Here is a 24,893-nt window from a genome sequence, read left to right as displayed (position 1 = left end):
ACTTTGTGTTTTGCCTTTGCTACATCAGAAGGCTTCCATCTTCTGGATCCCATTGTCAGACACTTAAAGAAAAGCTGTATAATCTCTGAATCGGTGTTCTAAGAGTGGTGTTTTCTGATAGAGCACTGGGTCAGGAGTTAGGCAGTCTGAATTGGGTCTCAGCTCTTCTACCCAACCGTGTGATCTGAATAATTCCCTTAAGTGGTAGTATTGGGTTAAGAGCATGGGTTTTCACATAAGAATTCATGTGCTCTTGGCTTCTGCATCTTACTACCTGGGTAACCTTAAGCAGGTTACTTATTTCTCAGCCTTAATTCCTCCTCTGTAAAAGGGAGATAATAATCATTTTTACCTCAGAGTAATGTGAGGTCCTCAGTTTTGAGGACTTGGTGAGTTATAATCTCATTGTTAAGTGCTTAGTAAATATTCCTGGGAACCTTAGCTTTTTCTTATTTGTAAATTGAGAGATTAAGGTTATAAGGTCACTAAATTCAATTCTAGCACTTATACCCATCCAGCCTGTCTTTTCCACAGTTCTCATTTTTCTAATAATAATCATCAGGAGAAACTATCAGTCTGTCTTTTACTAAGCTACATTCTTCTTTAGCCATAGGACAACATTCTTAACTAATTAGAACTTCTGACGTAGGTTGCCAGTGTGGACCTTGGCGAAGGCTGGCCCCCCATCACAGGAGTTATTTCTCCCCTCTCCACCGATGCTACAGTTCTCACCGTGTTCCGCACTAAGGAGGCTGAATTTCAAAGACCTTTTCTCCAAACAGTTGTGGTAGAGAGCCCCCAGGATACAGCTTCCCTTGTTTCTGAGGTTATGGATAGTGTCTTGAATCAGGCTCGCAGTCCACTTGAAGATCCTGTTACCTGCGGTAAGCTTCTGAACCAATAACTAACATACTCCTGGGCAGTGGGTTTATAGTTTTTTCCACTGTCAGAATATTTTTTCACTGTGCTTTTTGTGAACCCCAATATCTATTATAAAACAGATAAAAGTAAGCTACAGTACTTCAGGCAATTTAAATCAGTATTATTTATAGAAATCCTAAAGCACTTCTGTGAAACTGCTTTGAAATCAAAGGTATAAGGTGAAACTTGTATTAATATATTTAATGAAGACAATACAAAACTATTGTAATTCTGTCTACCTTCCAGTCTGTTGCATTGTTACTAACACAATACAAACTCTATTTATGCTAGGTGGATAGAAATATAATCAATTTGATATTTATTCCACAGATTTATTGAGTGGCTGCTGTGGTAGGCGCTGTACTAAGTAATGGCAATGTGTCAGAGAACAAAATAGAAGTCTCTGTTCTTAGTATACTGTCTGGTCAAGGGAAACAAGACAATAAATAAGGAGGTTGCATAGTATGTTTGAAAGAGATAAGTGCCATTGTAATAAAGCAGGAAAAAAGGAATGGGGAGTGTAAGGGGTGGGAGGGTTGCAGATACAAGAAGAACGTTGCTGATAGAGGCAACTCAAGCACCAAGACTCTGAGAAGGGCGTGTGTCTGGGGTGTTTGAGGAACTGCAAGCTAGCCTGCGTTTATATATTGCTGGGTAGCATTTTTCACAGACAGCATAGGCCCATTGGAACTGGTGATGTGGACGAAAGAATGTTGTTAATGATGTGACTTTGTGTGTCCTGTGTCAGAATGCCACCTGTCCACGGGAGGAACAAGTGCTTCCACTTTGGGCCTAATGCCTCTCTTTCTTTCCTTCCTCTCCCATCACTGCTCCTGTCCCCATAGCTGCTCCTGTTCCAGAGTGGGCCCAGCAGGAACTTGGCCGCACCGGTCCCTGGAGTGCAGCTGTTGTGGAGAAGTGGTTTCCTAGTTCTAACCTTAGTGGTGCCAGTTCAAGTTTGATGGAGTCATTTGGGTAAACCTTTTTTATTTCTCTGGATATTGACTGATGAAATCAGCTCTCACTTCTCTCTACGTATGGATTGGTTTGTGTAGCATACCACATTTTCTTAGTATAGTCCCATAATATTAAAAACTATGTGAAAATGGAGAGCATTTTTTTTTTAAAGATTTTACTTATTTATTTGACAGACAGAGATCACAGGTAGGCAGGGACATAGGCAGAGAGAGAGGAGGAAGCAGGCTCTCTGCAGAGCAGAGAGCCGGATACGGGGCTTGATCCTAGGACTCTGGGATCATGACCTGAGCTGAAGGCAGATGCTTTAACCCACTGAGCCACCCAGGCACCCCAATGGAGAGCATTTTTAAATGGTCATAGAGTTTCAGGTTTATAAGATGAAGAGAGTTCGGAGATGGATGGAGGTGATTGATGGTAGCTTAATTATAAATCAACTTAATACCCCTGAATTTTGTACTCGAAAGTAGTTAGGATGTTATATTCATGGCATGTATATTTTGCCATGATAAAAAAAAAAAATCGGAAAAAGTAAAAATGCACTCATGGAAGTCAAAATATTTAGTATTAAAGCTCAGTAAAAATGAAAAATAACATTTGGTTAATGCAGCTAAGTATACTTCAAGGAAGATTCATAGAACTTATCTTTTAAGGAAGAAGAGCTAAAAATCAGTTAATTAAGGGTTCAGTACAGGAAGTAACACAAGGGAGTAAACCCCCAAAATAAGACAGTAATAAAAGATAAGAACAAACATGAATCACAGAAAAAAAAAAATCAACAAACATAAAGTGATTTTTTGAGAAGCCAGATAAAATAGAATTATCTATAGCAAAATCAGTTTTTTTAAAATAATATTTTATTTATGTGAGATAGAGCATAAGCAGGAGGAGTGGCAGGCAGAGGGAGGGGGGAAAGCAGGCTCCCCATTGGGCAGGGAACCCGATTTGGGGCTCGATCCCAAGATCCTGGGATCATGACCTGAGCCAAAGGCAGACGCCTAATCAACTGAGCCACCCAGACACAACCACATTAGAAATGTAAAAGAGGGATGCCCGGGGCTCAGTATAGACTACGATTCTTGGTTTCGGCTCAGGTCATAATCTCAGGGTCTTGGGATTGAGCCCTACATCAGGTTCTGTGCTCAGCAGGGAGTCTGCTTAAGAGTCTCTCTGCCTCTGCCTGCGCCCCCCACCCCCCACAATCTCTCTCTCTCGCTCTCTCAAGTAAAGAAATAAATCCTCAAAAAAAAAAAATGTAAGAGATATAGAAGAAATTCAAAATAGTATTAAGAGGTAAAGCTAAGGTTTACTTTTGCCATAGAGATAACCAGTTGTTCCAGCACTATTTGTTAAAAGATAGTCTTTTTCTGACTGAGTTACTATGGCAGCTTTGTCGAAATCAGTTGGCCACCATCCTCTAGATCTATTTCTGAAAAGAATCTGGTCCAGACAGTGTGTTAATATCACATTGTCTTGAGTAGTAAAATCAGGTTGTCTTAGTCCTCTCAACTTTGTTTTGCTTTATTTTCAGAATTACTTTGACTATTCTAGATCCTTTGCATTTCCATGTAAATTATGGAATCAATCTGTTAATTTCCACCAGAAAAGCTTGCTGGGATTTTTCACCAACAGTGCACTGAGTCTGTAGGTCAGTCTGGGAAGAATTGACTTAATAACGAGTTTTCTGATTCATGAATATGGTACAGTTCAAAAGGGCCAAGATGGAACAGGTGCACTTTCCCTTATAAGAAAGTAATGTTCACCATAAAGGGCTAGTGAGTAAGGCACCATGGGCTGGGTACAATGATTGACAGAGAGACCCGTGCAACAGTAAAGTGCCCCCAAAATGACCCACACCTGTATGGGAGCTCAGCATATGACAGAGGCAGAATTATAAATCTGGGAAAGAACAGACTGTTCAATAAATGGTGGTGTGGCAGTTGGCTCTCTAGAAGAAAAAGAGATTAAAATTAGATTTCTACTTCACAGCATACACAATGATACATTCCTAATAAAATTTTAAAAACAAATGTGAAAAGTAAAGCTTTAAAATTGTAAGAAGGATACTTACCTGGCAGGGGAGATACCATGATCACGAAAGTGGTTTTCCCAGGGCAAGCCTTATCCATGGCACTCCGGATGCGCTGACCCCTGTGATTTCCCCAAATGTGGGAAACTCGACTGCATAATTTGTGGTAGTGGGGGACTGCGTTCACGCTTTCCCCTATAAAAAGTAAATAAATAAAGTAAAATTGTAAGAAGGGAAAATGAGTAGTTGAGGCTGGGAATGGATCTTTGCATAAAACCTCAAGCATTCAAACCATGAATGAAAATAGATGACTATAACTTAAAATTTTCTATATGATGAAAAGGACTGGTCATAGGCCTGGGTGGCTGTACTCCATACAACTAGCAAAGAATTAGTATCTAAATTAGTACAGAGCTCCTAGAAATCAACAAGGAAAAGACAAGCAATTGGGCAAAGAATGCAATCAAGCAGTTCACGCAATGAAATCTGACAGAGCAGTAATTTGAAAAGCTAAACAGCCGGGACAGTTGGCCGGCGCAGTCCGGGGAGCAGGTGACTGGATCTCAGGGTCCCGAGTTCAAGCTCCACATTGGGCATAGAGCTTACTTAAAAAAAAAAAATGATGCTCAAATGGAAATGAAAACCACAATAAGAAAAAACCTGCAAGATTCTATTTTATACCAGTAGATTGTCCTAAGTCCATAAATCCAATCTAGCACGAGGGAAAATGGGAACACTTCAGACGATAGAATCATAAATGGTTACAATCATTTCAGAGAGCAGCTTGTATTCCTAGTAAAGCAGAAGCTTACTGACAGCGAGCAATTGCACTTACACGTGTCTACATTAGAGAAGTTTCTGCACAAACATGAGAGCTACACTCGATTGCTCACTGCCAGTCATTAAAAGTGAAAAAGTGGAAAGAATCAGCTGTGTCTCAGTGGGGAAATGGAGAAACAAACTGGTATAATTATACAAGGGTCTATTACAGACTAGTGAAACTGAGTAGGCTAGAACTACTTATATGCTCGTGAAAACTATGTTGCGTACGGACAAAAAAGTGCAGAGGGATGGGTGTGATGTATGATATTTTTAAAAACATAGAATGTATATAATAGCAATTTATGTTGGTTTCCATACATATGTATGTCTATAAATAAACGCAGGCCTAGGAATACCTCTGGAAGGAAGGGATGGGAAAAGATAGAGTGGGGTTTTTTTGTGTCTATAATGCTTAATTTCATTAAAAAAATCTGAAGTAGGGGCACCTGGGTGGCTCAGTGGGTTAAGCCTCTGTCTTTGGCTCAAGTCATGGTCTCAGGGTCCTGGGATCGAGCCCCACATCGGGCTCTCTGCTCAGCAGGGAGCCTGCTTCCTCCTCTCTCTCTGCCTGCCTCTCTGCCTACTTGTGATCTCTGTCTGTCAAATAAATAAATAAAATATTAAAAAAAAATCTGAAGTAGATAGGGTAAAACATTAGCAGACATTTAATCTTGCTGGGATGTACATAGCTAATAATGCTTTCTCTACTGTGTATTTGAAAGGTTCATAAGTTCTAAATTAACAGAAAAACCAACCCTCCCCTCAGTGAAAGGCTATCCCAGCACACTTGGGGGAGAATTTGTCTGCTTTAGACGTGCTACGTGTGTGAAGCTGAGACCCCCAGCAGATTCAACGCCCATCGCCATAACTTCCTCCTACTTTAAATTAGATAATATCAAATAATGGAGGACAGTGAAATACAAGTAATGCATTTTGAAGGTGTCGCCATGTTCTTGGTTTGCTTAGTGACTGACACGTAGACCTAGGCAGAAGAGCATTGGGTACGTGATCACCCGCTCTGGCCCGCTTCATCCCCTTCTCACAATCCCAGATCAGTTTACTACGATGTGAAAGAATGATTTAGGGGTCACTGTGACAATGTTCTGTTACACCGTCTTACACTTATTGACACTGAGTAAAAAATAACTACGGGGTAGTTGCCTGCATGTACCCTAGGACGTGAAGAATCTTGGTAGTATGTCGGTCCTGTGCGTCATGATTAATGGTTTTGTGATCAGGTAGCTTCGGTTTCTGAGCGGTTTTTTTGGTGTATTTTTTTGTTTTTAGTTTTTTTGAGGGGCTTAAACAACATACATTTATTGTGTCACAGTTTTGGAGTCTACAAGTGTGATTATTAAGTCTGTTGCATGGGTTGGTTTCTTCTGAGAGCTGTGGGGGGGCTATGGGGGGGTCTCCTGCATGTTTCTCTCGTATCTTCTGGTGTAAGTGTTTAAATTGTGAGAAGAGAGGGATATTTTTCCTTCTGAGCAAAAAATATTTTTGAAGCCTTCTTGGGCAGACATCTTTTGATTAGCTTTTAAAAGGATAATGAATTTTGTTGTTACAGCGTTTTGGAAAAACCAGAATTTCAGCTTTATCCTAGACCTCTTGCTTTGTTCACAGGTTACTACAGTCTGCCTCATCTGATAAGGAAGAGTCTTCCAAAACTGAAAGCGAGTTAACGTGTTGCCTGTCCAAGCTCTACCAGAGGAAGTCTCGGGAAGAATCCGCTGTGTCCAATCAGGAAGACAGCAAAAAGAAACGTAAGCATATCGACTGTTTCTTGAGGCAGTCTTGTTTGAGCGTGTATGTTTTAAAAGATTGCCATCCCCTAAAATGAGGTTGAAATGGTAACTGAATAAGAAAAGGACAAGTTCTTATATTCAAATTTGAAAAAGATGACATTAGTTTAAAAAGTGATGTTTAGGGGCACCTGGGTGGCTCAGTGGGTTAAAGCCTCTGCCTTCGGCTCAGGTCATGATCCCAGAGTCCTGGGATTGAGCCCTGCATTGGACTCTCTGCTCAGCAGGGAGCCTGCTTCCCTTCCTGTCTGCCTGTCTCTCTGCCTACCTGTGATCTCTGCCTGTCAAATAAATAAATAAAATCTTTAAAAAAAAAAAAAAAAGTATGTTTAAAAATTGCCCACAATCCTACTTTCTTAATAAACCGTTTCTATTCTTAGTTACGATAGAAATACAAATACAGCTTTGTGTGCTGCTTATAAACACTTAGTCTTCTGCTTCCTTGCCTTTTCAGTTACTATTCTGCCTCATCGTTTCACAAAATTTACAAAAATCTTACGTTGTCCAAGAGATTTTCAGTTTTCATCATTATAAATACTAGAGTGTACATGATGCAGGTGATTTATTTTTTGAGTGCCTTCCTTAGAATAAGTTGTCAGGAACAAGTGACTGTACCAAAAAGTGGGAGAGAGTAGCTTTCGGGAGAGTTACGTCGCAACTCTGACCATCGGGGAACACCAAATGGGTCTGGCACTGGCCTTACTAAAAATCATCGGGTCCTGTTGTGATGTTTTGTTCCTAAAATTCAGTTTAAAGAAGAGCTTTCTCTCTACTCCGGGCTGGAGGCACAGAGAGATGCACGAACCACCAAAGGGCTACACTTTGTACTTTGTCACAGAATGCTTCGTCTGACTTAAAGTGGTTCCTAAGTCAGCATAAGTGAAAGCTGTTTTCCTTTTCTCTGCACGCTATTGTCTTGGAAGGAGGGGTCCCTCGGACTCCTGTGCGGCGGAAGATGAGCACCATGTGCCGCTCCCTGAAGATGCTGAACGTGGCGAGGTTGAACGTGAAGGCGCAGAAGCTGTGTCCTGACGGTGGTCCAGAGGCGGCCGGGGAAAAGGGCGTCCCAAGGGCGGCCGGTGGGAGGACAGCAGATAAATGGGAAAACCGAGGAAGGACACTACGAAGCTCTAAACCTAAAGGTATTCCTCAGTTCCATAGCCTTTTGGTGTCTAAGGCCAGGTTGACTCTTTCATACCCTCAGATTCTGATAAGTTTTAATTCTATCCCTCAATTAACGAACATTTATCAGATATCGGCTGCATTCCTCAAAGTGTGTTACAGGGAACACAATAAAAAGAAGATCGTGTCCTGGTCTCAGATTATGATCCAACCGCAAAGATGGTAACAGTTCATATATTCAGATGCACACACACACACACACACACACACACACTTATAAAATACACAGTGCACTAAGGCAGCCTAATACATAAGAGAGCCAGGAATCTCCAAGAGGAAGGACTTGCTCATCGGGAAACTAAAGACATGAGAAGAGCGGAGAACGGAAAGGGCAGCCTTGGGCTGGAATAGGCTGAGAAGGCTCCTCGGGAGCCAGGGGAAGCCCAGGCTGGATGCTGAGGGGCGAGCAGAGTTGAGATGGCAGCAGGGTAAGAGAGAGCATGCTAGATGGGGACTGGCCTAAGCAAAGTCACAAGAAGGGCCAGGGCACAGCCATACGATAAGTGGTTAAAGAAGCTTTCTGCATGGAGGAACAAGGGGAAGGGGAAGGCTTTGGGAGCGATCTAGGGTATTGAGGTCTTTCAGAGTTGGGCAGAAGAATTTCGTCCAGTAATACTAATTTTGCCATTCTTTCTTTCTTTTCTAAAGAAGGGATAGAATTGCAGTAGGTTTCTCCTTCTCAGGGCACATTTAGAGCCAGTCCTGTGGGAGAGCTGTAAAGATAGCTTAGGAACTTCGGGCAACAACTGCATAATGTTACCTTTGATTTCTTTTGAGAATTCTGGAATAAATAAATAAATTCTCCTTAAAGTGTTGTTTTTTTTTTTTTTTTTTTTGGCCTGTGGAATGTTAGATTCATAGATGATCATCAGTCTGAATGAGGCAGAATGTCTTTAATGAGCTAGTAAAAGTATTCAAGAATGTGGATGGTTCATTCAGGAGAGAGCAAAATTAACAGCATTCAAGACTATGTGTTATTAACAGTTTCTGGATTAGATTCTGAGCAGAGATAGACCTGCCCGATAGTGGAACACAGGTTTTTGACAAAGGTGCCCCAGTAATTCAGAGGGCAAAGGATAATCTTTTCAACAAATGGTGTGGGAACAAGTGGGTATCTTTATGGAGAAAATGAACTTCAACCTTACCTCTTACTAGTGTTTTAAATTTCTGCTCTAGATTTTTTCATTCTAATGTTGCTTATTTATGCTTTCTCCCATTTAAACTGGCTCACACTTACTATAGGTTTCTGGATTTGGGTTTTCAGAGAATCATTGTTTTGTTTCTGTTGACCTCTCATTTCTTTTTTTTTTTCTTTTCCTTCCTATTCATTTTTGTTCCTATCTTTCTTATTGCCTCTATTTTTGGGGTTTACTCTCATGTTATTTCTTGTGTTGGACCCTTAGCTGATTGGTTTTTATTATTATTATTTTTTAAGATTTATTTATTTGACACAAAGAGAGAGATCACAAGTAGGCAGAGCAGCAGGCAGAGAGAGGGGGGGAAGCAGATTCCCTGCTGAGCAGAGAGCCTGATGCGGGGCTCGATCCCAGGACCCTGAGATCATGACCTAAGCCAGAGGCAGAGGCTTAACCCACTGAGCCACCCAGGTGCCCCTGGTTTTTATGTATTTTTTTTTTTTTTAAGATTTTATTTATTGTGGGGGGTGCAGAGAGAGAGCGTAAACATGAACAGGGGGAAGGGCAGAGGGAGAAAACGCTTCCTGCTGAGCAGGGAGCCCAATATGGGGCTTGATCCCAGGACCCCAGGAGACACTTAACTAACTGGGCCACCCAGGTGCCCCTAATTTTTTTTCTTTAAGGGATTATTTAAGTCTGAATTTTCCTTTAAGTTTAACTGCATAATACAAATTTGTCATATTCTGTTTTCATTGATACTTAATTCTAAATATTTTCTGACATCTGTAATGGGAGGGAATTTTTTAATCCAATCTGATAGTTTCTTTTACTCCGCAAGCACATTTGTAAAATAAATGTTTATAATTACTGATAAGCCTAGAAGTTTTTTAGTGTCTTATTTTGTGCTTTCTATAGTTTTTATTTTTTCCTTGCTAGCAGACTTTGAGATTAATCAAGTTCTGTTTATTCCTCTTTTTCCTTTCTGCTAGGTTTGGAAGTTATATAGTTCTGTTGGTTTTGCATTTTTTGTTTTGTTTTTTTTTTAGATTTTATTTATTTATTTGACAGAGAAAGAAGAGACAGTGAGAAAGGGGAACACAAGCAGGGGGAGTGGGAGAGGGAGAAGCAGGCTCCCTGCTCAGCAGGGAGCCTGATGTGGGGTTCAATCCCAGGATTCCAGCCAGGATCTTGACCTGAGCCAAAAGCAGACACTTAACGACTGAGCCACCCACGTGCCCCTGTTTTGCTTTTTTAAGATTTTATTTTTAAGTAGTCTACACCCAACGTGGAGCTTGAACTCACAACCCTGAGATCAAGAGTTACATGCTCCACTGAATGAGCCAGCCTGGCGCCCCTATAGTTTATTTTCCATAATGGTTATCCTTAAATTTATAACATGCACATTTGATTTGCAAAGCTTTAAAATGACCATCTCTGCAGTTTCTCAGCCTCCACGCTGTTGACATTTTGGGTGGGATAATCTCTTATAGGGGCTGTCCTTTGTGCTGTAGGATTTTTAGAACATCCCTGGCCTCTGCCCACTAGATCCCCACCAGGCTGGCAACCCAAACACAGTCATATGTTCCCTGGGAGGCAAAAATTCCCAGTTGACCACTGACTTAAACAGTACAATAACTTCAGCTAAATGTGATGATCAATTTGATTTTTTTTCATAGATTTTAAAACTGAAGAGGAGCTCCTGTCTTACATACATGAAAATTACCAAAAGACTGTGGCCACAGGAGAAAACACGTTGCATTCATGCGCTCAGAATATGATCTCAACCATTAAAGCATTCCTAAAATCCAAAGGCACCAAGGAATTAGAAGTAAGAGAGTATGGGGTGGTTGGATGCTTGTTGGCGGGTTTGGCCGTATGTGTAGGGAAATGACTCTTCCATGGTGTGTGATTCACAAGTAAGATAAGCAAGGGGGTGAACATAATTCCAGACCTTGGAAGGTGGACATGGTGAACTGGTAAGGCAGAAACCCAGGAAGTAGGCCAAGTGAGGGTAGTGGAAATGACACGTACCTCTTTTCTAATGGAATCTCTATCCTGAACTGCACGTTAGCTGCATGAATTAAGCTGGTGGTTCTTACCCAGATTCACCTGGAACATTTTTTTTTTAATGCTGATACCTGGCTTCCTCAAGACCAACTGAGGCTTGTTCCTGGGTATATGTACTTATAAAAAGCTTGCTAGATGATTCTTATGCACAGGGAGTGTTGCCAACCACTGGTTTAGACCATGCTATCATTGTCTTTATTCATGGATAGTGGTAAAAGCCAGGCTCCTCTCAAGTGGATAGGAGTTGCTTATGGTCCTTATTTATATATGTCTGTATTTATTTATTTAATTTTATTGATTGATTGATTGTAGGCTCCAAGCCCAACATGGGGCTTGAACTCATAACCCTGAGATCAAGAGTTAGATGCTGTACTGACTAAGCCAGCCAGGCACCCCTACACCCCTATGGAATCCTTTTTTTAAAAAAAGGTCAGATTTGCAGGCTTGTATCCATGTTCCCTTCCTCTCAAATACTTTTTACCATGTTACTTTTGAAGATAAGGAGAAAGAACTATTTTTTTTAAGACTTTATTTAAAATAGAACATGTAAGCAGAGGGAGAGAGAGGGAATCTCAAGGAGACTGCGTCAAGCGCAGAGTCCAGTGGGGGGCTTGATCCCACAACCCCGAGATCATGACTTAAGCTGAAACCAAGGTGACACTCAACCAACTGAGCCACCTAGGCACCCTGCACATTCATTTCACTATTTTTCATTCAAATGAAATAAGGGGGCAATTCATAGGGGAACATACTTCCCTTCTTAGGACGTTAATCAGCTGCGAAATAAATTAGAAACAATATGTAACCCAGTAGTCTCCTATGTAATAATTTTGTATTTTCAGATGAACTGCGTGAATCAAGTGAAAAATAACCTCTTAAAAACTAGCAAAAGTCTTCGACAGAATCTAGGGGAAAAACTGGATGAAGATAAAGTCAGAGAGTAAGTAACCACCTTGATATATTTACATTATATATGTATGTATGTATGTGTTTATTTATTTATTTATTTATATCACTCCAAAACCACTCCAAGATTTGCTTGGATCCATTTAAAATGGATTGATTGGCTGATCAATAAATACAAACTAGATTGCCAGTTGCTCCCAGAGGCTGATTCTCCGCGATGTTGTGGTGTGCAGTTTGAGCTACCCTATTTAAAAGCAGTGTCTCTTTTCCTTTTCGGTTGTCAGTTCTTCTGTAAACAGATCTTTGCTTAAGGAGGGAGCGTGTAGTTAAATGGCACTCGGGATGGATATGACCCAAGTATTTCATTCTGTCAAGGTGCCAGCTTCAGGTGTTTCTTCGTTTGGAGCTGTGTCTGCAGTGCCCGTCCATCCACGAAAGCACCGCTGAGATGGAGCAGGTGGTGAAGGAGGCAAGTATATAGCCCAGCGCCGCGGGTGAGGAGCTCTCCGCTTCCCCGCAGGAGGCACGTGGTCATTTTCAGTTATCTTCTTCAGGTGACAGGCTTGCTGCGCACGGTGTGTTTGACTGAGGATTCAGCATACCTAGCAAAGTTTCTGGAGGAAATCTTGGGATTGTGAGTTTGATGACTACTAACTTTAGAACTGTCTTACCAGGAACTGCATGTGGTTGGTATTATGTGAGAATTACGGAATTCTAAGGACTGTCTGTCCTGCTGGATGTGGGGCGGAACAGAGAGGGCAGAATGGTGACCGTCGCACAGTTAACCAATCTCTTCCGCAGATATATTGACTCCATCCCGAAGACACTTGGAAATCTTTATGACAGCCTGGGGTTTATGATTCCTCAGAAGCTGGCTGGTGTCCTTCCTCTAGATTTTTTCAGTGACGACTCCGTGACACAAGAAAACATATCACCCCTTCTCTCTGTGCCTCTTCCGTCAAGTGCTCATAGATCAGTGTCTGGTGGCACTGAGTCTGACCAGCTAGAAGAGCTTCGCACCAGATCGGCTAAGAAAAGAAGGTAGGAGTTGAAGGAATTACGTGCTCTGTTGTAGGTCAGACAGAGGGCGGTTGTTTTGGTATAGAATTTGTTGAATTACTAGTTGTCCTTCTGTCTGAATCCCAGAAGCCATCTATAGGCATTCCTAACATGCAGCATCTGGCATCCTGTATTTTATCCGGGGAATATGCAGGATAGATAACGTAGTCCACAGTGCCCTTGTTTGACCACGTAGGGTCTCCAGGAGCTCGGAGCCTTTTATGAGATAAGCTTCGGGTTTCAGTGACTTTGTTTTCTTTGATGCTCCCTGTTGTTCGTAACTAGTTGAACTGATAGTAGTTAACTTTTGGAAATTGTGAGGTTGCCGTGTTTTGCTATAAATTCAGACCGAGGCCAAGATAACTGACTTTTATTAATTAGTGTATTATTTTCTACTCTGATTCTTTTCTAATTTACTCATAACCTCTGTTCAATGTGTAATGGCTGTTTGTTTCTGTTTTTAAAAGGAAAAATGCATTAATAAGACATAAAAGCATTGCGGAGGTTTCACAGAATCTTCGACAAATTGAGATCCCCAAAGCGTCCAAGAGAGCTACAAAAAACGTAAGTTTTTCCCAAGGGACAGGAGATAGTGCCACCAGATCCGTTCCTTCCAGCACGAGTTGATGCAATAAATAAGCTTGAAGGGGAATGCCTCCACTTTGAGGGAGTGGGACCCTGGAGGATTCAGAAGTAAAACGAGAGGTTTTATAAATGAGTATTCAACTGGAATCCAACAACTGAAGAACTACAGAGTTGTTAAAGATAAACCATTTTACCCATTGGGGGCGTGGGTGGCTCAGTGGGTTAAAGCCTCTGCCTTCAGCTTGGGTCATGATCCCAGGGTCCTGGGATCGAGCCCCACATTGGGCTCTCTGCTCAGTGGGGAGCCTGCTTCCCTTCCTCTCTCTCTGCCTGCCTCTCTGCCTACTTGTGATCTCTGTCAAGTAAATAAATAAAAATCTTTTTAAAAAATTAAAAAAATAAAGTTAGTGGTGTTCATATCCTTAGTATGCCTTGAAAAAAGATGCAAATCTTGTGTCCCTTGGAATCCGGATCAGAAATCATGGAATATCCAGAAGTGGACGGCAACAAAGGTGTCAGACCTCCTTTCTCTCTAGATGTTACAATGATTTGCAGCCCTTCTAGCACTCCTTAAGTCAGCCTGTATGTGGTAGTTCATTTTTTAAAAAATATATTGGCATAATTGGAAACAAAAGCTTTAAAAACAATTCCGTTGTTTAGATGCATCTAGATTTTTAGACTATCGAATAGTGACGAGATTAGTGCAGTAAAGTCCTGAACCGTGTAGTCATCCTCTAGTTTATATGGCTTTACCCTTAAATGTCTCTTCATTATTTTATTTTTTTTTAATTTAAGATTTTATTTTTATTTTGGGGGGAGAGAGGAGCAGGTGAGAGAGAATCTTGAGCAGACTCCGCTGAGCGCGGAGCCTGCCGCAGAGGCCCAATCTCACAACCCTGAGAATCTCAAAACCCTCAGAAAGTGACTTGAGCCGAAATCAAGGGTCTGGTGCTCATCTGGCTGAGGCACTCAGTCACCCCTCCTCCGTTCATTCTTCAGAAGTAATCCTTGATGACTGTTTGTCGTGTCTGTTCCAGGCCCTTTTCTATATATACCAATAGCACACATCAAAGATGTCTTCATTATCTGTTACACACACACACACACTACAAAGAGTTGTACAAACCTGTTGTACTCGTTCTGGTTTTTTTTTTTTCCTTTTCCCCATCATGGACTTGTTTCTGTGTACGTACCGATAGGACTTCTTTCCTTCTCTATTTCTAAAGGTCTTTCTGATGTTTTAATGTCTGCTTTGGATGGATGTATCAAAATTTGTTTCATTCTATGGATTTTTTTTTTTTTAAGTTTTATTTATTTATTTGCCAGAGAGAGAGAGGACACAAGCAGGGGAGTAGTAGGCAGAGGCAGAGGGAGAAGCAGGCTTCCCGCTGGGCAGGGAGCCCGATGCAGGCCTGGATCCCAGGACCCTGGGATCATGACCTGAGCTGAAGGCAGACACTTAACCGACTGAGCCAGCCAGGCGTCCCTCACTATGGATATTGAGGATGTTTCTTATTTTGTATTATAATGCAGGCGTCAGTGTCCTTAGAACATATATCTGTTTTTGTGCGTTTCGTAAGTATTCCTGTTAGGGATTCCTGCAAGTGGAACTGCAAGGGTCGGAGGATTTCACGTGGAATTTTTATTCTTTTAAATGAACATCGGTTTTCTCCTCTTCCAGGAGAGCTCCTGTCCTCTTCAGCAGCCTCCACTTCCACTGAAAGATCCAGTACAAGGTATGCTGGTCTCTCGCAGTGCACACATTTATTCACTAGCATGACAAACTCAGTTGAATGGCATGTAGTTCAGCAGCTGCATACAGTTGTAAATGAGAATTTTGTGTAATCGTTGCTTAATGAAATATGTCCAAATGCCCGGTGCTAGGAGAATGAGGTATTCACATGCTCTCAAAATACTGCATTCTGCAAAATCACTGGTCAGAAATCTTTCTTAAAAACACCATTACTGTGAAAGCCACAAAAAGGACAAGAAGCGATGATAAACTGGTTTGGATGAAAGCACTTGACGTGACCGCCGAGCGCACCACGTGATCCCTGCTTCCATTGTAACTTTCATGGGCTGTGTTGGGGGCGGGGGGGGGGGGGCGGTAAGGGATATGGCTGAGACCACGAGAGAAATGGGCGGATGGATAGTACGCAGGGTGCCCTGCCCTTGATCTTGGGAGATGTGCGCTGAAGTGCAGGGAACTAAAGGGTTGGAATGTCCTCACCTTACTGTGCAACTTCGGTGGGAAAAATTGTGTAAACAGAGAGAGGTGCAGGGAGAAAATCAAATTTTGATGGCTGATGAATTTTAGTGTTGAGTCTATGTGTAATGTGTTATTCTTCAAAGCTTTCTGTCACTATTAAACTTTTAAAACCTTGGGAAAACAAAGGGACAAATCAAACTGGGCTATCAGGTCCTAAATCCATTTCAGGTATTTTTTTGAAACTTGGGTGTTTTTGGTGTCCTTAAGGGTAATGTCGGTCACCAGTGGATAAATATCAGGGCTCCTCCCTAGCTTGTGGGTCAGGGTTAATTTGGTTTGTATTTATTTTTTTAGGATTTTTGTTTTGTTTTGTTTTTTAAATTTGACAGAGATCACAAATATGCACAGAGGCAGGCAGAGAACGAGAGGGGAAGCAGTCTCCCTGCTGAGCAGAGAGCCTGATTCGGGGCTTGGTCCCAGGACCCTGAGATCATGACCTGAGCCAAAGGCAGAGGTTTAATGCACTGAGCCACCCAGGTGCCCCTGGTTTGTATTTAAATGACCTGCTCTAAGAGGAGTTTATCCTTGGTGAGTTTTTGAGTAGCCGCCTATGGGACATCTTGCTTCAGACTCAGATGCCATCCTGCTAACTTTGTCAAGTAGTTGCTGACTTTGGAGCTGTTTCTCCTAACTTTGAATCTGAGTTGTCACACAATTCTCATGCCCTGGAGTCAGGAAGCGCATAACCCAGCGAATTCGTAAAATAGAAGAAGAAAGAGATTTGTGGAATTGAAAGGAACAGTTCCTCTCCTTGGAGCTGAGCAGAATACAAAGTAGTCAAAAGGTCCAAAGCGAGGAAAATCATCACAGTAATGGCGTATAGTAAAAGGACTCTGATCTACGTTAGCCAGCCTCTTAAGGATTGTGTCCATTTTACAATGAGGACAGCCTCTAAGTGATGTGGGCCTTCCTCACGTTCCTGAAAAGTTGGATTTAAACTGAATTGTGGGACACCTGGGTGGCTCAGTCAATTAAACGTCTGCCTTCGGCTCAGGTCATGATCCAAATGTCCTGGGATCCAGTCCCGCAACAGGCTCTGCTCAGCTGGGAGCCTGCTTCTCCCTGCACATGCCGCTTGCTCTGCTTGTGCTATCTCTGACAAATGAACACATAAATAAACTCAATTCGTAAGGGTAAATAGTTTGAATACATCATGTGGGTATAGCATTTAAGAAAATCTACTAGTAAATGTGAATATTAGTAAATGTTGCTTTTCTTTCCCTTTTTTTTTCCCCCCCTTTTTATGCTTTCAGAAGTGACCAAAGTTCGAAGAAATCTCTTCAACCAGGAAATGATTTCTCCTTCAAAGAGATCAGCAAAGCGGGGGTTGCCTAGAAGCCACTCCGTGTCTGCAGTGGAAGGTCTGGAAAGTAAACTTGACAACGGCAAGAGAACCAAAGGTACTCTATTTTAAGGTAGCCAAGAGAAAGGGAGCTCTTGTATCCAAAGCATCCTCCAGACTCTTGGAGAAGCTCACTGATACTCTGTTTTCCTCTCTGTGGTTACCATCAGTCTTCTCCTTGGGGTCTTTCTCCCTCCAAGCCTGCATGAAGACTTAATCCTGGTGTCTGCCCAGTCCGCCCCACAGACAAGCATCTAGTTTACAAAACCAGTGAAAAAGGAAGGAAGAATAGTGACTAGTTGTTTTCAGATCTTTTGGAGGTTTTTTGTTTGTTTTGCTTTTTTTTGTTCTTTTAGTAATTAAATATGATTCACCTGTGTTGGTTAGAGTCCCAAAGTTATGCAACCATCATCGTGAATTGCGGATCGCTTTTAATCAATCTAGAAAGAAACCACATTCCATTAGCAGTCACTCCCTTTCCCCTGGCTTTCCCAGCGGGAGGCTGGGTTTTCTCTCTTCTTGGTCAGTCTAGTTAAAGGTTTGTCAATTTAATGATAATGATCTTTTAAAAGAACTAACTTTTGGTTTTAATTGATTTTTTTTTAATGTTGTTTTTAATTTTTGATTTCGTTGGTTTCCTACGCAGTCTTTATCATTTCCTTCCTTCTATTTGCTTTGGTGTTAGTTTGATCTTTTTGAGCTTTTAAGGTTAAGTTTAGGTTATTGATTTGAGATCTTTCTTTTTTTTTAATACAGGTGTTACAGGTGCAAATTCCCTTTGAAGCACTGCTTTAACTCTATCCTCTAAGTCTGGGTGTATTTTGTTTTCATTATCTCAAAATATTTTCTGATTTCCCTTGTGATTTCTTCTTTGACCGATTGGTTATTTAAGAATGTGTTAACCTCCCTATACTTGTGAGTTTCCCAAATTTCCTGCTGTTGTTAATTTTTTTTAAAATATTTTATTTATAGATTTGACAGACAGAGATCACAAGTAGGCAGAGAGGCAGAGAGAGAGGAGGAAGCAGGCTCCCTGCTGAGCAGAGAGCCTGATGCAGGGCTCGATCCCATGACCCTGGGATCATAACCCAAGCTGAAGGCAGAGGCTTAACGCACTGAGCCACCCAGGCACCCCTGCTGTTGTTAATTTTTAATTTCATTCCATTGTGGATGGAAAACAAACCTTGTATTTTAATCTTGTTTACTGAGACTCATTTTATGCTCTACCATTTGTTCTGTTAATGGAAAACATTCTGTGTACACTTGAGAATAACGTGCATTCAGCTTTGCTGGGTGGAGTGCATTACTATTCATCTGTTTGATCTATTTATCTTATAATTGAAAATTAATTCCCGGGGTTCCTGGGTGGCTCAGTCATTAAGCGTCTCTGCCTACGGCTCAGGTCATGATCCTGGGGTCCTGGGATCGAGCCCCACATCAGGCTCTCTGCTGGGCGGGAAGCCTGCTTCTCCCTCCCTCTCTCTCTCTCTCTGCTTGTGTTCCCTCTCTTGCTGTGTCTCTCTCTGTCAAATAAATAAATAAAATCTTTGGGAAAAAAAGGAAGAAAATTAGTTTCCTTTATCTATTTCACCCATCCCTCACCCACCTTCCCTCAGGCAACCACCAGTTCTATGTATTTAAGAGTCTGGGGGTTTTGTTTTGTTTTTTAGATTCAACATGTAAATGAAACCATATGGTATTTGTCTTTCTCTGACTTACTTCACTTAGCAAAATGCCCTCCAGGACCATTGATGTCGTCACAGATACCAAGATCTTACTCCTTTTTTATGATTGAGTAATATTCTATCGCATATATACCACAGCTTTTTCCACCTGTCCGTGGACACTGGGGTGGCTTCCACCTCTTGGCTCTCTGAAAGGCTGGAGTAAACATACGGGTGTTTGTATCTTTTTGAATTAGAGGTTTCATTTTCTTTGGGTAAATACCCAGTAGTGGAATTACTGAATTGTATGGTCATTCTATTTTTAATTTTTTTAAGGCACCTTCATACTGTTTTGCCCAGTGGTCGCATCAGCCTGTATTCCACCAACAGTGCCCAGGGCTACCCTTTTTTCCACATCCTCGCCAACACTTGTTGTTTCTTGTGTTGATTTTAGCCATTCTGACAGGTGTGATGTGATAGCTCATTGTAGTTTTGATTTTAATTTCCCTGACGATAAGTGATGTTGAACACCTTTTCAGGTGTCTCTTGGCCATCTGGATGTCCTTGGAGCAATGTCTGTTTTAGGTCTTCTGCCCATTTAATTGGATTATTTTTTGGCGTTGACTTGCCCAAGTTCTTATTTTGGATATTAACCCTTGATGGGATATGTCATTTGCAAATATCTTCTCCCACTCAGTAGGTTGCCTGGTCATTTCGTTGGTTTCCAATGCTGTGCAGAAGCTTTTTATATTTTGGTGTAGTCCCAGCAATTTGTTTGCTTTTGTTTTCCTTGCCTGAGGAGACATATTTAAAAAAGAAGTTGCTAAGGCTGGTGTCAAAGAAGTTACTGCCTGTGCTCTCTTCTAGGATTTTTATGGTTTCAGGTCTCACATTTAGGTCTCTAAGCCATTTGATTTTTGTGTATGGTGTAAGAAAGTGGTTCAGTTTCATTCTTTCGCAGGTAGCTGTCCAGTTTTCCCAGCACCATTTGCTGAAGTTACTGTCTTTTTGCCATTGCGTATTCTTACCTCCTGTGTTGTAGATGGGTCATATAAGGGTGGTTTATTTCCTGGCTTTCTGTTGTGATCTATTGATCGAAGTCTGTTTTTGTGCTAGTACCGTACTGTTTTGATTACTACAGCTTTTTAGTAGCCCTTGAAATCTGGGATTGAGAAGATTGTTCTGGCTAATTGGGGTCTTTTGTGGTTTCATATAAATTTTAGTATTATTCTAGTTCTGTGAAAAATGCTGTTGGTATTTTGGTAGAGACTATTGAATGTGTTGGTTGCTTTGGGTGGTATGGACATTTTAACAATATTAAATCTTCCAATACATGAGCACGGTGTATCTTTCCAATTATTTGTGCCATCTTCTATTTTTTTCATCAGTGTTTTATAGTACTCCTCATACATGTCTTTTACCTCCTTGGTTAAGTTTATTCCTGGGTATTCTATTCTTATTGGTACAATTGCAAATGGGATTTTTTAAAACATTTTTTATACTTTATAAGATTTTATTTATTTATTTATTTATTTATTTGGGAGATTGAGTGAGAGAGAGCCCACAAGCAGGGGCAGAGGGAGAGGGAAAAGCAGGCTCCCCGCTGAGCAGGGAGCCCAAAGCGGGGCTCAATCCCAGGACCCCGGGATCAGGACTTGAGCCAAAGGCAGATGCTTAACCGACTTACTTTATTACTAGTGTGTAGAAATGTAACAGATTTCTGTATATTAACATCTTGCAAATTTACTGAATTCATTTGTCAGTTCTAGTAGCTTTTTGATGGACTCTTTAGGGTTTTCTCTATATAGTATTGTGTCATCTGCCAATAGTGACAGTTTTACTTCTTCCTTACCAATTTTGGAGCCTTTTATGTCCTGTCTGACTGCTGCAGCTAGTACTTCCAGCGCTGTGTTGAATAAAAGCGGTTGAGAGCAGACACTCTTGATCTTGAGGAAAAGCTCTGTTTTTCACCGCTGAGTATGAGGTTAGCTGTGGGGGGTTTTCATCTATGGCCTTACTACATTGAGGTATGTTCCCTCTAAACCTATTTTGTTGAGAGTTTTTATCATGAGTGGATGCTGTAGTTTGTCAAATGCTTTTTCTGTATCTATTGGGAGGATCACATGGTTTGTATTTTCTCTTGTTCATGTGAGAGATCATGTTGATTAGCAAATATTGAATCACTCTTACTTCTTTGGAATAAATCCGACTTGATTGTGGTGAATAATTTTTTTAATATATTCCTGGATTCAGTTTGCTAATATTTTGTTGAGGATTTTTGTCTCTATGCTCATCAGAGATACGGGCCTGTAGTTTTCTGTAGTGTCTTTTTGGTTTTAGTGTCAGGATAATGCTGGCCTTGTTGAATGAATTTAGAAATTTTCTTCCTCTTTTATTTTCTGGAATAGTTTGAGAATTTGGTTTCTTTTAATAATTTTTTAAAATAATTTTTTAAAAAGATTTTATTTGTCAGAGAGTGAAGAGCATAAGCCAGGGGGAGCAGCAGGTAGAGGGAGAAGCAGGCTCCCTGCTGAACAAGGAGCCCGATGTGGAACTTGATCCCAGGACTCTGGGATCTGACCTGAGCTATCCAGACATCCCTCTTTTAATAATTTTAATCACTTTATTGATATTTTCATTTTGTCATACATTGTTTTCCTGATTTCATTTAATCATGATTTTCTTGAGCTCATTAAGCATATTTAGAAAACTTGATTTGGGGATGCCTGGATGGTTCAGTTGGGTAAGAGGCTGCCTTCAGCTCAGGCCATGATCCCAGGACCCTGGGATCACATCCCTCATTGGCTTCTTGCTCAGCAAGGAGCCTGCTTCTCCCTCTGCCTGTCTCCCCACCTGTTTGTGCTCTCTGTGTGTGTGTCTCTCTCTGACAAATAAATAAAATCTTTAAGAAAAGAAAAAAACAAACTTGATTTGCTGTTCTTGGCCAGTGACCTTTTTTTGGCGTATTGAGGGCATCAGCTCTGTTTTCCAAACTTTTCATAAAGCATATATTATTCCATGTTGTGTGTGGTCACGGAAGTTTTTATCCGTGGTTAATCAGTGACCTGACAAAGATTTCCTTGAATGTCTGACTCCAAAAAGGAAACAACAAGAAGGTATTCTTATCTCTTTAAATCTTCCCAGGGATGGGGTGCCTGGGTGGCTCGACTGGCTACGTGAAGTCCGCTTGAGTGTCTCTCTCTCCCTCTGCCCCTCCCCCCACTTGCATGCATTTTTTCTCTCTCTCTCTCTCAAAATAAATAAAAATCTTAACAATCTTCCCAGGGTGCATTGAGGGGAAAGCTGCTGCATCCTGAGAGGTCCAAAACCAAGGCAATTGTCTGCACTAGCCAATCAGCAGTCCACAACAACCCCAGGTTTGGAGGACAGAGTCCCCACTGTCTGTCTGCTCTATCACCAGCCAGCTGCTCCCAGAATGTGGGCCTCTCCCCGCCACTGCAGTGCGGCTGAGGAAAGGAGATCACAACTGTCCATGCATGGCATTCCCCTCCCCAAAATCAGCATCTCCCTTTCATATAAAGTATTTCCCTTATTGTTACAAGTGTCCAGTCGGGTTCCATAGTTCCAAAAGACTTGATTCTGATCGTATCCCCCCCAGCTTACTAGTTGTTTTTGGTGGAGAGACCAACCCCAAGAGCTTCTATGGCACTAGTTTGTGGAACATCACCCCCGTTCCCCGATTACGATTAATCTTATAACAGCCTCATTCAGATTAATACCAGTTTAATTTCAGTAGCATTCTAAGACTTTGCTCCTCTAAACTCAGTTCTGGTTCCTACTCCCTCCTTCGTGCCATACTGTCATACACATTGCGTCTTTATACGTTGTATGCCCGTCAACAGGAATTTATTTTTCATTTGTATTTATTTTTTTAAAATAGGCCCCACAACCCAGTGTGGTGCCCCAACAGAGGGCTCAAATTTAGGACCCTGGGATTGAGACCCGAGCCGCAATCCAGAGTCAGACACCTAACTGACTGAGCCACCCAGGCTCCCCATCGACATCAATATATAATTATTGCTTTATCTTTTAACTCCTAGGATAAAAACAGTTACAAGCAAAAAATGCTTTTGTGTTGTACATTATATTATTTTTTTATGTGGTTCCTTCAGTGGTGCTAATTCTTCCCACAGATTCTTCTCCCCTTCAGTGCCCTTTCAGTCTAAAGGACTCCCTCTAGTGGGGCAGGTCTTCTACTTAAAAATTCTCTGGTGTGTTTTTTGGGAGGAGTTTGTTTTAATCTGGGAATGTGCTAATTTCCTTCATTTTGAACAATAATTTTGCTGGATAGAGAATTCTTGGCTAAGTCTTTTCAGCCCCTTGAGTACATCATCACAGTGTTTTTGTCCTTCCTTTCTGGTGAGAAACCAGCTGTAGCCCCTCTAGAGTTCTTTTGTACTTGAGGAACGCCCTGATCTTGGGCTCCTTCCAAGACCTTCTCTCTGACTTCTGACAATTTGATCAGGATTTAAGTGTGGCTCTCTTTGACTTTATCCTACGTGGGTTAGTGAGGTTCTTGGATGTGTAATGTCTTTCATCAAAGTTGGGAAGTTTCCAGCCCATATTTCTTCAGATGTTCTTTGTGCTTCTCTCTCTTCTCCTGGGATTCCCCGTATGTGGATGTTGCCCTTGACAGTGTCTGAGATGGTTTCTCCTCACCCTTTTTCTGCCCCTCAGACTGGATAACTTAACCCACTTTCAAATTTGTTGACTCTTCTCCTACCTCATATCTGTGGCTAAGCCGTTCTAATATTTTCATTTCTCAGCTTTACAATTTCTCTTTTTTTAAGATTTTATTTATTTATTTGATAGATCACAAGTAGGCAGAGAGAGAAGGGGGGAAGCAGGCTCCCTGCTGAGCAAAGAGCCCGATGTGGGGCTCGATCCCAGGACCCTGAGATCATGGCCTGAGCTGAAGGCAGAGGCCCAACCCGCTGAGCCACCCAGGTGCCCCTCAGCTTTACAATTTCTGCTTGTTTCTTTTTTTAGGATTTCTGTCTTTTTATTGATGCGCTCTTTGGGACAAGTCCTCAGTCTTCTACTTCCTTTGGTTCTTTGAATATGGTGTTTTTGAACATATTTCAGCTAATTTAGAGTCTTGGTCTAACAAATCCAGTGTTTGGGATTCCTGAGGGACTGCTGCCACTGACTGGTTTGTTTTTCTCTTTCCCTGCATCTGGACCAAACTCTCTTGCTTCTTGCATGTCTCCTGTTTTATTGACAACTGGACATTAACAAGGCAGTTCTGACAGACCTGCCCTTCCCAGCCAGGGTTGGTTGTTACCGTTGGTGCCATTGTTTGCTGGTTGACTTTCCTGAACTCATTGTTTAAGGCCTGTATTCTGTCCTGTGTGGCCGCTGATGTCTGCTCAGTTAGCTCAGTGGTCCCGCTGGTGACCGGACCGATTTCCTTCAATGCCTGGAACCAGTAAGTTTCTCAGCCTTTGCCGAGGGGTCCTAGGTGCCTGGGCTCATGCCCTCAGAGAGAAATGTAAGTCGCCTGGCTGAGTGCTGGAGGCCTCAAGGTTAGCAGCGGGTGACAGCTTAGGCCTCAGAGGTTTCTCCAGGGCACACACACACCCCTACATTGCGTGGAATTTGAGGTTCCCAGGAGTATGTTGGAGGTTTGCAAAGGCCCCTGTAGATGTCTCCTTCCCCAGTGTTCCCTTTTAAACTCCTGGTTAGCATGTTGGCCCCCGCTGTTACTACTCCCTCTGGCAGCTCTGACGTTTACGGTCACTGCCGATTGGTTTTAGTCATTGCTCCCTGGACAGAGGTGGTTTGCACTCAGTGAGTTCCGAGGTCCAAAAGAGACCACCCTTGTGCATGGGGTTTTGCAGGAAGCTGCCAGACAGGTCAGATGATGACAGCTGGGAGTGGCACTTTGGAGGAGCCTCCGTCCCGTTCAGCCCATTCACAGGCCCCCGCGCTGTTGGTTTGCAGGGTGGTTGCAGACTGTTGGTTCTCAAGGCTACAGGGCAGGGGAGAGGGGGGTCAGGACCCAGGCAAGACAAAATTCTGTGAAGCTTGCTGTTACTAGGATTCAGTGTTTCTTCCTGCATAAATACTCTGCGGATTGTTATAAACTGGTTAATTTCCAGTGTTCTAAAACT

At 41.9% G+C, this 24,893-nt stretch overlaps 1 protein-coding gene and 1 non-coding gene across 3 annotated transcripts in view; both read left to right on the top strand.

Moving 5' to 3' along the window:
• TICRR (TOPBP1 interacting checkpoint and replication regulator) overlaps positions 1–24,893 on the top strand; it is a 41,899-nt gene that overhangs the window by 7,394 nt on the left and 9,612 nt on the right. For both annotated transcript variants that reach the window (XM_046009882.1, XM_046009881.1), the window contains exons 4-15: positions 650–884; positions 1,767–1,896; positions 6,371–6,510; positions 7,473–7,691; positions 10,544–10,695; positions 11,777–11,874; positions 12,216–12,309; positions 12,395–12,474; positions 12,642–12,881; positions 13,367–13,463; positions 15,166–15,220; positions 17,007–17,153. In XM_046009882.1, coding sequence (XP_045865838.1) covers positions 650–884; positions 1,767–1,896; positions 6,371–6,510; positions 7,473–7,691; positions 10,544–10,695; positions 11,777–11,874; positions 12,216–12,309; positions 12,395–12,474; positions 12,642–12,881; positions 13,367–13,463; positions 15,166–15,220; positions 17,007–17,153 — 1,687 coding nt within the window. The remainder of the gene's footprint in view (positions 1–649; positions 885–1,766; positions 1,897–6,370; positions 6,511–7,472; positions 7,692–10,543; positions 10,696–11,776; positions 11,875–12,215; positions 12,310–12,394; positions 12,475–12,641; positions 12,882–13,366; positions 13,464–15,165; positions 15,221–17,006; positions 17,154–24,893) is intronic.
• LOC123945072 lies at positions 3,960–4,123 on the top strand. The gene has a single exon (XR_006818993.1). It is a non-coding gene; the product is annotated as a U1 spliceosomal RNA (small nuclear RNA).

This window comes from Meles meles, chromosome 6 (genome assembly GCF_922984935.1).
Source record: "Meles meles chromosome 6, mMelMel3.1 paternal haplotype, whole genome shotgun sequence".
Lineage (NCBI taxonomy): Eukaryota > Metazoa > Chordata > Mammalia > Carnivora > Mustelidae > Meles > Meles meles.
Note: the sequence above shows the minus strand (reverse complement) of the source record. Positions and strands in the feature narration are given on the sequence as shown.